Consider the following 15,600-nt stretch of genomic DNA (forward strand, 5'->3'; position numbering starts at 1 on the left):
GTTTGCTGACCGTGAGAATATTCTAAAGAGATGCATTTAAACATGTTTGGCACTTTTAGCTTTTTTTTATAACAAATCAGTTCGCACTTTCTCGCACTAAATACAAATCGTCCTCACTGATTAGACTTAGACTAAAAACAATATGAGAAATATTAGGAAGTTGTTATTGACACTAGTTTTTCAAGAGAACAGAATACCTTGATCCCTAATAAGCAAGTTAACAACAAGCCCTTTTCTTTGCACTCAAAGCACCCTTCATAAGCACTAAGAACAGGACACAATTTGAAGTTTCCGGCACTGTGCCTGTTTCTATGATTATTGCCGAACGAATCCAATCTACACTTGGTGTGTTTCTTCGTTAGCGAAAAGTATTGATGGCGTACCCTTTAATGTATGTTTTTAGTAAAAATTGCTCAATATATTTGCCATGTTCATTACAGTTCCTCCTGAATTCATCAACTCGCCGTCGTTTGCACAAAATGTCGAAATTGGAGCGAATGTTACGTTCGACTGCATGGCCCGAGGGTTTCCAAAGCCAAATATCACGTGGTACACAATCGAGTCATCAGGGGCTTTTGAACACGTGTTTACATCAAAAGATGGAGTACTAACTATCAGAAATGTGAGGCTTTCTGATCATGCGAGATATCGATGCTACGCAACGTCTGTTGCTGGGACTGCCTCACGGGATTTCATGCTGTTTCTTAAAAGTAAGTGCGAGCTGAATATACTTGATAGATAGATGCACAGTAATTCATTATATGCTCCTTTTTCAGTAGACTGTGCATGGTGTCAAAGTGATACTGTCTTATGTTTTTGTATATCTTATTTTTTAGGACCCCCCAATCTTGTTTCAAGATGATCTGATAATGAATTTCGAAAGAATGCAATAATATACGTGATATATATTTATCGCTGACGTTAAAGGAAGCTATGCATTACATTGCATCTTTGGTTAACCGCTTCTCTCATCCAGACTCATTTTGTCTTTTAGAAACATCCTTGACAAGAAATAGATCTTTTCACCTTTGTAAACATCGCTAAAGCCTTCTTTTTTTCTTTTCAGCAACGCCATATAAACCAGTAAATATCACCACAGAATCTTTCTATAACATCACAACATTATCTTGGGCCTCACATGCTAATGGTGTAATTGTCGAAGAATTCGAATTGTGGTATCGCCCTTTGAATAGTACCGAGTATGAGTGGCAGATTTATTTATTCAAGCAGTTTGGCAGCGAGACTGCCAATATCACGGGGATCTTGAGTGGCAATGATGTCATCTTCAGAATGCGAGGGAAAAACCCGCAGGGTTTAGGCCCATTTAGTGATGCATATATTGTGTTTAAGAATGGAACCGGCATTGAGGCAGTGAAAGATGAAAGAAAAGGTGAATGAATTTTTATTTACACCCCGTTTAAACTGCATGTGTTACGGATTCATACCTAGAGGAAGTTGAGTTCAATACGAGGCTTTTTTGCTTCACGTTCTTTACTAAGGCTACTCAATTGTTGAAGCTTTTGTTTTTTTTTTTGAATAAATTCAAATGAATAATATGAATTGTAAGTTGTGGAATTGATTGTTAGTAGCAGCGAGTTGTTCTACAGGCTTCAAAGATTCAGAAAACGTTGGCCAGCAAATTTTCTTGATGGAATCAGCCATTCATTGTTGACAGCAACATATCTTCGCTAGGGCCTAATTGTTTTGATTTAGGAGCTTTACAGCATGAAGGGACTTCAGACAATGACTGATGTCTTCCTTAGTCCCTTTCAACTAATATTCTTGCCATGGTTTACGCATTATCGTTTGATAACTTACTAAAATCAACCATGTACAACTCACTTTATGTATCACGACTGTTATTGTTTTCAACGTCCTCAAGTACTCTATGATTTCATGGCTGGGCTTTCATAAAACACACGTAACAAACCCTGCCAAAAGTTGATATTTCAGTATATATGTTTTCTCGAATTCACTACAATTTATAACCATTTCATTTTTCGTGCATTTTCTTTTTACAGAGGCAACGCCCATGGCTCCGTATGGGCTACAAGTGAATGAAACCAGTAAGGGTTTTCTTTTCACTTGGAAGAACGTCTTCGCACCCGGTCGTCCGTCACCGGACTACTTTGTAATCGAGAGACGTGACGGAAATCGCTCGTGGACTGCAATTAAAGTGAATGGAAATGTTGATAAATACTTTCTTCCAAGTGAAAAAGCGAGCAATCGTGGTTTTACTTTCAAGATGTATGCAGTTGGTGTATGGAGAAGTGACTATGTGGAACCAACAGTATTCAAGGAGGAGAAAAGTAAGGATTGTTCAGAAGTAAACGCAGTCTGTTTAGGAATTCGATTATTGGTGCCACGAGGATGATTATTTTAAGCCCTGTGAGCCCTGTGAGCATAAACAAGGCTGGTTTCTTCTTAATTAAAATGGCAGTATCCAGCAGAACGATGATTTTAGTTCATAATTTTATTAGTTGCGAGGCATTACACTTATCTTCAAATTGTAATTTATAAATTTGTATACTACTATAAGGCCATTCTCTACATTCGTAATTGAATTTGAAGATACACGTTTTGTTACTGGAATTCTCTAGATATTGCCAAAGACGATACGGCCACATTTTTGATGCGTTTCAAACTACAAATATAAACTGTTCTTTACTCATAAACAGCTTTGATTCAAACGCTTTTCTTTGCTCATCCGTAGTAACAGAGAAGAAACGCATCCCACCCATCGTTGCTGCAAAATCAAAAGGAAAAAAGGACGACCCTTGGCCTGCGATCATTCTTGGAGTTATTTTCTCTGTTTTTGTTTTGATTTTGATTATCAGTCTGTTGTGTTTCTTGCGTGCAACTGGCAGACTTGGTGGCTCTCGTTCTCGTAGAAATTGTGGAGGTTTGTTCAATTTACCTTCATTTTTTAAGTCATGGCTTCATTCCTGGCTTTATTTAAAGGGCACTACCAAAGCGATCTATCTATTAGGGCACCAAAACATTTCACTCTAATGCTACATCTGCTGTATGTCGCTCTCAATAGCATTAGCAATAGCAAGCAGATACTCCAAGAACCTAGAAAGAAACAATATCTCATTGAATTAAAGGGGAAAATTCTTAAACATGCAGTATTGGAGTTTCATATCGAGCCATAGAAGGTCTTTATGATTTGTTTCTAATTACAAAGCAAGTTCTTGTTGAAAATTCAAAGGAGCTGTAGCCTAAAACTTGTGAAGGTGTGAGTCAAAATTTCCCATAACTCCCCTACTTTTGTTCTTTAAAATGAAATTTTCTTAACTTTTACAGAGGTCAGGTTTTGAAGTGGTATTTCCCTTGAAGTGTTATTTCTCTTCAAGTGGTATTTCCCTTGAAGTGGTATTTCTCTTATTTTAAAACTTGAAATACTCACCATCCTTATTGATTTGCATTCCCCTGCTTCAAGTATCTCATCTTTTCTTTATGAGTGTTTGACTATTTCTGAACTAAACGATTATTTTTTTGAACTAAATAATAATAGCACTTGCTTTTCTAGCTTCTAACAGCTTCTTAGGGTTTTTAGATTCCCAGTAACTGACTGTGATTTTTTGTTCGTTTCTATGCCAATTTTGTCAATTTTGTTCAGTCAGTGATGTATGTATTATGATTTTTCCGTAGAAGAGTTGTTAGATGAAAAGAATGAAAACGACGGAACACTTAGGTAAGAATTATTGTTCGGAAGCAATAATTTCTGATCTCTCAATTCTTTGCAACTATGGAATTTGGTTTTAATGCGTATTTAAAGAAGTCTTTCTCAATGATAAGTATGTTAATAGGCGAAGCGTCAAACTTATATCTTACACAAAGTTATATGCATGTCGTGCATTTAAATGGCGTATTAAACGACGAACTGCACGTAAACAGAGTCCAGATAAATGTTTATTTTTCCTGTGGACAATGTCTTTAAGCTCTGGAAAACTTCCTCTGAAAAAGAAAGAAAAATAGGCGGGGTTGGGGTGTGGCATTCCAATTTTTTTTCAATTGAGCCTCCTCGTATTTGTTGACCATATGATCGTCATGTTGTCTTGGCTCTGCACGCAGAACGAAATTGTTGATCTAGTCTAAACTAGCGAACTCTTGATTTACAGGCATATCTTGGATAGTTGATTGCCAGATTGCAAGCTTTAGGTTAGTTTTCTGTTTTTTGTCTTGCTAGGAATGGCAACGATAGCAAAGCTTCCAATGGCCTAAAGGTAGTTGGAGATAAAGCATTCTATAAAAAGAATTCAAAGAAAGCAAAACCGTTTCATTTTGACAACTGCCCGATCAAACTCATTAGTGATTATGATGGCACAGAATACGAAAAACTGCTTCTTGAATCGAGCGCGCATGTGATATTTTCGGAGAGTCCCGAGAAATGCGAGTGTGAGTATCGAAGATGTATGACATTGCCAAGGAAGCCTGGTACAAGGCCTATGAAGGCACCAAAGGCGAGTCTCTATAAGTGTGCGTCACTTCCCAATGGGATGACAAGTGGAAATGGTATGGATAGAACGACAGAAACGATGGTTGAAGACGAGGATTATGACACTGAGGATGAAGATTTCGTTGATTCAAAGTTTCCGACAATCGATCGAAAATTCTCAAAGATGAAAAAGTCGAAAATGATCGATTCGTATGACCAGTTCTGCCGATCAGCGAGTGATTTTGGATCAAAAGATATCGTTTCAACGCCAAAAACAAAGAAATCGGATGTTGATTTCTATGTATCTCCGCACGAGGATGAAGCCAAGGTCAGATTGATAAGTCCTACAGAAGCGGATCAATGCAATCTTGAGGCATCTAATAGTCCAACTGAATCCAGCCGAGGCAAAATTCACGATGAACTTGTTAAGAATAAGGATGCTAACAGTGATTCTGGATCACCACCACAGGGCTCAAAGGAGAACGTATTTGAAGACCCAAATGACGCGTCTTCAGAGAATTCAACTGCAGAAAGTGATCGTCGGCCGTTCGCAGCCGGCCCAGCATCAAGATTACGTCACCCATCGGCAAAGCCAGGCTACGCTGTTCGTTCTCCCTTCCCAGATGATATTGGCAATGAGAAGCTATTGACAGTAGATCGCGCTTTGACGGCAATCAAGGAATCGCCGAGAGCCAGCAACGACTCGGTTGAAAAGCATTCGCTGCGGTCCTACGAAATTCGCTCCAGTGGTTTTGAGTCTGAGGGCAAACCACCATCAACCTCAGACACAGAATCAGTCCTCAACTCAATGCCGCCACTTACGTCTGGTTTCAGATTTAAAGATTATGACGTCATGAGTGATATTTCAACGCGTAGTTCTCCCGGACCGCTTCGCCGTGCCATGCCCTCCGGTTCTTACGACGAGCATTATGAATGGGATATACCAAAACGGAGAACTTACGGGCGTCCAATATACAACTCACTAAGGAAAGACCGGTATCAAAATCATAGACTTTCAATGGATAACGAGGATCTTTTCCAATCGATCATGAAAATGCAGAAACAGCTGGGGGTTGAAATAGATGACTCCTGGGAGAATCTGTCTGAGGACACGAACCTTAGTCTTGTGGGTAACACGCAAACACCGTTTTATCGTGACGGTTACACTTCAGATGTTCCATCATCTTTTACAGATAAAGTTAGTTCTTATACAGAGCGCGAGAAAACGCGGAGATGCGCAGAATTGCTCGAGGAATTAAAACGGAATAAAGGCAGTACTTCTTCACTACCAAGGACTAGCAATCTGAAGCGCAGCCAGAGTGCTGTTAGTGACTATTTGAGAAGTAAGCCGGTTTTGCCTCCGATTCAAAGAAGCAACAGTGTCTGCGAAGAGGAAACAACTGTATATCACGAATGGCTTGTATGAAGATTTGTGTGTGATTTTTAAAATCACATTGGTTTTCATAGATAGTGATTTCACTAAGCCATCAAGCCGGATATAGATGTGTAATTTAAAAATAAACCAAGATAAAAGTTAGAAATCGCGGTGGCTTGATGCCTGTACTCTTCATCGCGGTGGCTTGATGTACAGAAAATTTGAGAATTTTGTACGAAGAAGATATGTTTACAATTGTCAATGTAGCGCTATTAATACACAGACCTTGCTAAGCAGGAGGTTCGCACGTGTCACATTGCGCACCCCACATAGCGCACGCCCGCATCGAATGAGACATTCGCAGCATTTTAAAGTCTCCACACCTCTTATGAATTAAACCTTGGAGAGTCCACGGGTATGAAAATCGACTTGTTTTTCTGAAATGTAACTGTTAATTTTTGTTGTTTTGGTCAACTGTAGAAATACTTGTTTTGATCGAGTTTCACTTTCGTAGATATTTGCATAGAAAATAGATTCGTGTATGTTTTTACTGAGGGAGTTTTCATTGCATTTGCTAAGAGGGTTCAATGAATTTTAAAACTAACACTAACATTTTGCAAGGGCCTCTGTTGTGTATGACGTAGTTTTGAGAGATAATTATCCACCTTTATTGTGATTCTCTTAGTTTTTTAAGATCCTTATAGGCATGCTTCAACCGTCAAAGTGGCACTGTTTCTAAAAGATCTCCTTTGAAGATGATTTTTCCATCGCTAGCATAACAATTTATTGTCAACTTTTGTAAATTCAAGCCCCTCCCTTTCCCTTCCAAGTTCTAAGAATCTTGTGTAAGCTTTTTATCTACTGATAATGTAATAAGACACTCAATGGTGTGAAAAATGTTTTTGCAAAAATATATCTTATCTAATTTAAAAACATGTTATGGTAAATGTTTAAAACTATCCTGAAGAAGAAGAAATACAGAAAACTAGAAGAAAAACTCGTTTTTAAATCATTTTAATGAACTGAAAGTATCTTGAAAAATTTTATTTGAAAGTATCAACAGTGGGAATTTCTTTCCACATCATCATTTCCACAAAACATTTTATGATTTAGTACTTCAGTACCCCAGAATCAGTAGGGCAGAATAAGCTATTCCCCCACATTTTACCAAGATCTTTATGGAACATTTGGTGATTACCTAGAGATGTCTTGAAATACCTTTATTAAGAAGCCGTTCATGTTGTTCCCCTTCTTGATCGAAATATTTTGCACTTTGCTATTTCTGTTGATATTTTTATTTACTGTTTATATCTAGATTTTAAGTTTATCTATTTTATGATTTAAGTTGATTTTAATTCTTTTAGAATGAGAATGATTTTAATATATTGCTTTTATATTATAAATTTAAGCTAACTCGTATTTGTTTCAGTTGCTTCTGATTGTGGCCCTCAACCCAGAAATACCGATCTCTTTGAAGCTTGTTTCTTTGATAGTAGTGTTTAGATGTAAGGAAATTTTGGTAGAGCTTTCGCAATAAGCTAAACCCTTTAAATCCTGCCTTGTTGTACATGCAGCCCTTTTTGCACAATCTATTGCTCCCTCGAAAAAAATGAGGTATTTTTCCAATACCCGTCCAAATTCGACGATTGCAGTTTTATTCCATGATTCCAAAGTTAATAGAATTATATATCTTTAGCTATGTTTACGAAGTTTCCCCAGGTCCACATTTTTCGATTTTAAAGTAAATTATTTAGTTAGTTCGTGTAACACAACCTTAATCATGCTCTTTTATATATGAAGGTCATTTTGTTTTCGCGTCAGACTGCAAAATGAATGCTAGTAGCGTACGGTGCAAGTTTTAATTATTCATAGCCTATTTTGCAGTGAAATAGGGTAGGTTTAAATGCCTAAAAGACTGACCTGCCACTTTAATCTACATTATTCATAACTAAATCGCTAGGAGCTGTTTGCTAGGGCGTAAGGCCTACCGTAATCCCAACATAATTAAAAAAAGCCGTTCGTTTTTCATCAAGACATGTTCTATAACTATCATCTAGCCAAAACTGTTTCTGTTCGAATGAAAAATTAACCTCGTTGCTCGAGACAGGGATGTAAATGGCGGTGCGCTGGATTAGAAAACTAGCTTTGTGTAAGATAACATGATATTGTCCGCGTAAGGGTCTAGGAACTACTAACCTTAGGTTATTTACTCGTTTGAACACCCATTACTCAAAGACAAGGGGCTTTGTGACAAACGAGGGAAGTTAATTTCTGATTTTTTATTCAGACTGTTGTTAGGGTTGTAGTTTACCTCATTGTTGAAAAGTTTGCTCGTATGAGATTTCTAATTATATCTAAGGTTATTACATCGGCAGTCATTTCATACAGAAAGTCGCATCTCTGTTTTCCTGTCTCTGAATACTTTGTGATTTGAATTCCGTTTTCTCTTTATCGAGCACATTTTAAAGCAGTCTCTTTTCACTTGGAAAGAAGACTGGGGGCCCCAACTTTTCTTCAAAACAATAGAGATTTTTAAAAAATCTTTGGTTTTAATTGTTAAAAGCTCTCTTGGCCATCTCCCCCCCCCCCCACTACTTTCCAACCTTCGTCGGAGCCCATCCAAGCGTTTGCTGGATTGTTCCAATTCGTGCCAGATTAGTAGTGCAGAAGTGCGAGGATAAGAAAGACATTATCTGAAAAAGTGTAGAGATATTTGATAAAGACTGCACTGGGGTTACAAAAGTATGGAAACGTTGCTAAAAATAGCGGCTCACAGGAGCAAAGGGCCTAAGCCGACAGGTTTTTAAAACAGAAGTTCACCGCCAAGGGGTTTTTGTAACGAACGCTTTCGCCACGGAATTTTCTGCGTAATTCCAATGGCTTTTGAATCAAAATAAATTTGAAAGATTACCTTACTGTTTTGCGGGTGAAAAGTCAGGGAAACATTGGACCGGTGCTTCAGAAAATTTCTGGAAAATATTTTCGAAGGATTGATAAAAAATGCCTCAAAGTACAGACAATACCTGATAAGTATAAGATAGTTTAATCAAACTTGAAACTGAATACGTGCATTTTGTTCTGACTTCAAATGTATTACCGAGAAGATTATTTTGGCTGAGATACCAGGCTTTAGGTTGTTAAAAGTGATATCAGGTAAACAATTTCTAAAACTGTCATTTTGTGATCAAAATAGTTTGCTTGCTAACATCGACGCTTTGGGTGTAGATGGTTCTTTTCATTAATTTCAAGAGCATAATTAACGCTGAAGATTTTGGTTCAATATTTTGATTGTTGTGTTGTCGAATGAAAATCGAATCATTTGGCCATCTTGTAGAGTGAGTCGAGTGAGCGCGTGCGCAATTGTCATATCTTATGCTTAGTTATTTTTAAAAGAATTAATCTATTCTAGAGCGGGGTGGTCAAAAGGGGGCAGGGAAGCATACTACCAGGGGACCTCTTAAAATGATGAGTTCCATGTTAGGAATGGAATTATTCAAACGAAACAAAAGTATGCCTGAATATTTAATGATGGTTCCTGCATAAAACGAACGAACAGGGTCTTATGACGCTAACGATAAGAACGGCAGCCTTCATTTTGTTGGCGTGAGAGAAAAATTCGAGTGAAAAATCGAGCGAAAAATCGAATCGTTTGGCCAAGGCTTTAGGCCCTCAATGTAAGCCGCCATCTTGACCTAGCTACCGTTTCCATACTTTTGCGAACCCAGTGTATTAGAAAAATACATTTGAAGCTGTCTTTAAAAAAGTTTCAATGGACCCTTTATGTCATTTTCATTGTTTCCAGAACCGTAACAATTACGTCAAAGGTAGAAGTCGTTCGTTCTGAAGGAGTCCCTCTGCTACGGATTTCCTCTTTGTCACAGCCCCCGATTCTTTGTTCTGTTTTGCTGTATTCTTCTAATCGGTATTCTGGGAAAATATTGATCTTGTTGCAGAGCAACACGGGTATCACGTGGTCAGCCGTCAAAAAGATTGAACTTGGACATTGAGGGTTTCAGGGAAGCAAGTCAGTCTTCTGAAGCAAATAAATCTTGACAAGTATTTTGACATAAGATCCCAACAAATTTGCTCTTAATATGCGAAAAAAACAGCAAAAAGTCGTCAAAACAAGTCGACCAAAAACCTTCCTCAGCGTGGGCTAGAGGAGGAACAACAAAACACAAAGTTTCCAAGGAAACCACGTTTTTAGCATCGAAGCTATTGTCAATTCCGCGGATTGCCCGCGGATAATCCCCGGGGACTACTCTCGACTCAGTCTGAATGTGATTTTCAAAATGGACGACGCTGCTCTCTGCAAATATGCAGATTAATATCGAATTTTATTGTCACGTACCAAAAGTGCAGAACAGGAGTGAAAGAACCAGTAGATAATTTAAAGGCGACTTGTCCTTTCTGCAAAAGCTCCGGGATTAAGCGTTGATCGTTTTTTCTCATGGATGTAAAGAACGGAGTCTGAACTTTGATTGTGCAACAAAGCGGGAAATAGTTAGTTTACGAAAAGACATTTCAAAATAGTGGATATTATCTTGCTCATTAAAGAATTAAAGTATGCAGAAACTATGGAAAGAGTTTATGATTTCTGGAGCGTTTATCCTTATGTTATACTTTCTGCATGCTGATGGTGAGAAAAATGTTGTTTTGTTTATTAACGGAATGGTGTCTTGATTGATAAATTTGAGTGCATTTAGAACCATTTATTTTCTTTTCAACGCTTTAAGAATCGCAAGCTACAGTTATTTGCTTAGATTACTTCTAATATAAACTAGCATTAATTATTAACATTTCAGAGATGTAAAATCCCGTGGGTGTGGAGTTGAAGTAGTGTAAAATAACTATCGTCATGCGTCCTCCAAAACTTTGAAAATGCTTTTACACATTTTCGATACATCGATACATTCCCATTTTCTAAGGGGGGACTAGTTTCCTCCACTTTTTCAGAAAGTTAGATCTTGAGATTCTTGCAAACCTGATGAGAAAACTTCAGGGGGAGGGGGAAAGTATGTACGTTATCTAGATCGTCACATTTAAAAGACATTTCTTGGGAGACAGAGACACTTTTAAAACTATAAGAGAACCTCCTTGCACATCAGAGGTCTCTTTGAAAAAGACATTACTTTCAAACAGAAGGTTTGTTTTGTATTTGTCATTGTAATTTTTATTTTCTTTTAGCTGCAAGCAGCTGTTCACCAGGGAAATTCTACCACACCAGTAATGGAACTTGGGCATGCTATGATTGTCCACCTGGACACTAGTAAGAAACATTTTAGATCATAGTACAAAGCTATTTCTGTTCATGATGAGGTTGATTAACTATTCATGATCTCCATAATTGCAAAAATATCAGTAACTATTAAAGATGCCCACAAGGTATGCTTCTTTTAGCAATTGCCTTAATTACTTAGAGCTTGAGAAGGTATGCTGCAGCAATTTGGAATTCTTAGCAATCGACAGTACCGCTTTATTGTGCTTTGGACTTGAAAAGCATCTCTACCTATATATACCTGATGATCACATTAAGCGCTTTCAGTTGCAAAACCTGCTCTATACAGCAATTTCTACTAAAGTTTAACATTTCATAGTCACAAAATTATGCTCAATTTAATGACATCAGATTTTAAACTCTTTAAAACTTCACTCCAATGAGGAGGAAAGTTTTTCTTTCTATCAAATTCTTTGAGATGGCTCTTTGAGACTTGCGATAGATGAAATATGGAGCTTGGTCAATATATAGAGCTTTTAACAGAAAAATAATGTCACAACTTTCATGATGATTTAATTATAGATTTTCATTTTAAAACTGAAAAATGTTTAAAATGAGGAGGAAAGTTTTTCTTTCTATCAAATTCTTTGAGATGGCTCTTTGAGACTTGCGATAGATGAAATATGGAGCTTGGTCAATATATAGAGCTTTTAACAGAAAAATAATGTCACAACTTTCATGATGATTTAATTATTCATTTTAAAACTGAAAAATGTTTAAAAAGGAAAATCAGTTGGTAATGTTATAGAATAGCTCAGGAGCCTATTAGCTAAGCCGTTACAAGGGAAAGGAGAAGAGATTTGGAAGAGAGGGAGGAAAGATTTAGCTTTATTTTTGTTTGAAAATCATCAAAAATTCAAGCTCCATCAATAAAGTGATTAAAGAAATAAGTCAAAAATAGTTCTTCTGCACACTCTGGAAAGCCTCCTTGTGCAGTAAGCTTTAAGACAAAAGTTCACCTCCTATGATAAAAGTATAAAATGTAGGAAGGAGGTTGAGATAGAATCTTAAAAACACCTTTCTTTGTGTCGACATGATTGATTGTATTGTTTCCATTGTGAACGAAAAGTGGTAACAACAGTCAAGGGATCTTTTATTATTCCTAGAGGGATTAGTAATGGTGTTAATAATACTTCTAAATGTGTAGAATTTCATTGCTGCTTGATAATTAACTACAATGCAAATTGTCAGGATGTTTCCAGTTTTTCTTTTATATTTTATGGGTTATTGACTAGGCTGCTCTGAACCCTTTTATTCATATCAGCTCTTTTAAATTTATAGAGTTTTTGGTTTAGAAAATACTTTTAACAACTCTATGCAGGTCAAATCCATAAAAGAATTAGTATTCCATGAAAAAACATTGTATGTTTGACATGTGGTGATATGTGACAGTTGAACAGATTCACTGTTTTTGTCACTTTAAGCACTTATTTAAATGTCAAGATATGTTATTGAAAATATTGTCACTCTATGTTTCCTTAAACACCCACCATAGACTTCAGTTTTGTCAAAAGTTTATTTTGGGTCTTTTGAAGTTTCATTAATCATTTAACATGAATGTTCTTTTATTAAGAGCCTGTACTATTTTGTGTGGAGAACATCTGTCCCTGTATGGTCTCCAGCTTAAGATATTGTACAGCATTTAAGTTTTTGTCGGTCCGTAGTTTTCTTAAGCTTTTAGGTCTCTATACAAAGTTTCTTGAAGTTGTAATTTTTAAGCATTGTTTATACATATATTTATTTTTAGCTGTCCAGGTGACAAAAACACCTCTGTCCCATGTCCCCTTGGCTACTATAACAACCTGACTAACCAAGCAGATTTGGCAGCATGCAAGGTACCTTTTTATACTTCAAATCATCAAGTTGTTTCATAAAACATGTTTGCTTTGAAGATCTATTAATTTGTGAATAAATACTGTTTATCGCTATTTTTTTATCTGGTATTGTTTCTTCTCATTAATATATCACATTAAAAATAGATATCATAGAACTTTGAACATTCCAATGCCAAACCTGGTAATTTGCCAAACCATGCCAAACCTCTTTTCCACATTTGTTAACATCTTGAATATTAGTAACAATAAAAAATAATAAACAATTTATTTAAAGTTTGCAGAGACAACAGTGATAAGTTATTCAAGGCCAACTATGGAAAATGTATTTAAAGTTGGATTATGAAAGACCTAAATTTTGAAATAAAAAGTTTTACACAGTTTACAGCTGCAGCCAAAAGTTTTGATGGACTCTTTGATTTTCCTTGGCAGAATCTGCCTTGATTTTTGACCAACAAACCTTATCGTATTGATGCCATATAAATTTGTCCTAGCCTTAGACAAAACAAGATTATTAATGCCATAAAGGTTATATGACAAATCTTTAGTAACAAACACTGCTGCCGTAACAGACTGTCTGCCAATTCTGTATCACGAAGCCTCTAACTTTGTGTGACAGTCACTTTGTGTGACAGTTAACTTAAATCCATCTTCAAAATTTTTTTCTTATTTTAGCCATGCCCTGCGGGATTTTATTGTCCAAACAGAGGGGAGCTTCCAAAACAGTGTCCTCTTGGTTTTTATTCAAACATCACTGGTAGCACTACCTGTTTTATATGCCCTGAAGGATTCAGTTGTGAAATAGCATCATCAAAGCCAGCTGCCTGCCCCACTGGCTATTATAGCGCAGCTGGTAACATTACTTGTACTCCATGCCCTGCTGGTCATAAATGTGTCAATGGTGCCTCACCATCTCAATGTGCCATAGGTAAGTGCCAATATTTCAAGAAAATGGAAAACTTAAGGATTCCTGCAAAAGTTTGCTTTAACAATTTCCTTCTCTGTGAAAAAGCTTGAGTGTAACTGCATGTCTTTATGTTCAGTTTTTACAGTAACCTAGTTGATCTTTATTTGTTTACATGGGCTGTTTAACAGAATGTACCACAGAATGCTATGTTATTATGTCACAGTTAAGCAACTGGTCAGGTTGCAGGATAACTTTGAAGCGACCTTTGTGTTGTAATATAACTGATTACACAAAAGTTCCCCCGGAACAACAGAATATCTTAGCCTTGAAATGAGTGAGGATTACTTGGCCTATACAAATTTCTAGGCCCTGTTTCTAATACTCATACAATTAATAAAGTTAACAAAAGCACTGTTTCTACAATCAATACAGTTTATAAATTAAGTTGAAAAGGCACAATCCACTATGTTTTTGGTTTTTTTTACAAAACAGTGATACATCCCTGTTGAATGTCTGTGTTGTATTGTTTTAAGTGATGATGAAAGGTATATTGATTTTAAAGGCCAAATGCTTTTGTACTTCATACTGTTATTTTATCTTTACAAACTGCCAGATCTGCTTTGCCATTGTTTTTATTTGCCAGTCTTCTTCATGTTTTAGGCGAATATGCTACTTTTGCAAGTGGGGTTTGTGCAGAGTGCCCTTTAGGGCATAAATGCCCAACTCTTGGGAATGTATCCCCAGAACCCTGTCCAGATGGATATTATGCAAGTGCGACACGCCAAAGTAGCTGTGCTATTTGTGAAGCAGGAAGATCATGTGCCACCAAAACTAACAGCACTGAATGCCCAAGAGGGTATTATAGCCCTCAAGGAGCAATGATTTGTTCAATGTGTGGGGCAGGAAATTACAGGTATGAAAAATACCTTTTTTATGAAAAATATTTAAAATATCTTAAAATATCGATTTCATGCATCTATTTTAACTTGTTAAATTTTTTATTTCAAGTAAGAATGTAGAGTTAAACTTTACAAAGGCTCTCTATTCACAGAAAGTAGTTAACATGACTTTTAGTCACTTTAGCCAAAGGCAACTTGATTGTAATAAGCAGTGGGTGATAGTGGCTAAGTGGTGAACTCTCTGTTATTTGTATCATCTATTTATTTTATTTCCCAAACTTGATAATATCAAAACTCTCTCTTGATTGCTGGCTTGTTCTGTAAGCTATGTATCTTAATGGAGCTATTAGCAAAATTTTAAAGCTTATTTATCTATGGTCCTACTATAAAATTGAAATGCTTTCACATTTGCTCTGTATCTTTTCTTTTGTTTTTATGCACTTTTGGTGGAACTTTGCACAATACCCAGGAATAATACCCAGCACAAATCTCTGATATTTTTCTTACAGTTTGGCAGGGGCAGCAGTATGCCTACCATGTCCAAATGGGATGTCCTGTCACGATCCTGCCCAAGACCCAGTTCCATGCACAAAAGGATATTACTCTCCAAGTGGCATAGCAACATGTCAAATATGCAGCACCGGGCTTCATGGATTTGACAATGGGACAGGATGTGAGCCATGTGCAGCAGGGTATTATTGCCCTAGCCCAAGGTTTGTTTACATACTTTATTGTTTTGCTTGATTCAGCAAAGGTGAATGGAACCAATCAACTAGTAAATGTATCTGCTTATGAAATTATATATATCCTAGAGCGAAATCGAAGCATTATAAAAGGAAGAGCCATGTAATTTTGTTAATTGGAGTTT

The 15,600-nt window shown here is 36.7% G+C and overlaps 2 protein-coding genes across 4 annotated transcripts in view; both read left to right on the plus strand.

Annotated features, from left to right (window-relative positions):
* Nucleotides 1-8,207, plus strand: part of LOC135684539 (uncharacterized) — a 33,975-nt gene extending 25,768 nt beyond the window's left edge. For all 3 annotated transcript variants that reach the window (XM_089115000.1, XM_089114998.1, XM_089114999.1), the window contains 6 exons: nt 441-710; nt 1,067-1,390; nt 2,022-2,309; nt 2,714-2,902; nt 3,655-3,697; nt 4,193-8,207. In XM_089115000.1, coding sequence (XP_088971126.1) covers nt 441-710; nt 1,067-1,390; nt 2,022-2,309; nt 2,714-2,902; nt 3,655-3,697; nt 4,193-5,867 — 2,789 coding nt within the window. In that variant the 3' untranslated portion in view covers nt 5,868-8,207. The remainder of the gene's footprint in view (nt 1-440; nt 711-1,066; nt 1,391-2,021; nt 2,310-2,713; nt 2,903-3,654; nt 3,698-4,192) is intronic.
* Nucleotides 8,208-9,810: 1,603 nt separating this feature from the next.
* The window catches only part of LOC135684536 (uncharacterized), a 60,090-nt gene continuing 54,300 nt past the window's right edge, over nt 9,811-15,600 (plus strand). Inside the window, exons 1-6 of the mRNA XM_065200130.2 lie at nt 9,811-10,455; nt 11,004-11,085; nt 12,842-12,929; nt 13,602-13,854; nt 14,494-14,746; nt 15,242-15,445. Of these exons, the coding sequence (XP_065056202.2) occupies nt 10,383-10,455; nt 11,004-11,085; nt 12,842-12,929; nt 13,602-13,854; nt 14,494-14,746; nt 15,242-15,445 (953 nt within the window). The 5' untranslated portion in view covers nt 9,811-10,382. The remainder of the gene's footprint in view (nt 10,456-11,003; nt 11,086-12,841; nt 12,930-13,601; nt 13,855-14,493; nt 14,747-15,241; nt 15,446-15,600) is intronic.

This window comes from Rhopilema esculentum, chromosome 21 (assembly GCF_057945365.1).
Source record: "Rhopilema esculentum isolate cy_ngs chromosome 21, ASM5794536v1, whole genome shotgun sequence".
Classification (NCBI taxonomy): domain Eukaryota; kingdom Metazoa; phylum Cnidaria; class Scyphozoa; order Rhizostomeae; family Rhizostomatidae; genus Rhopilema; species Rhopilema esculentum.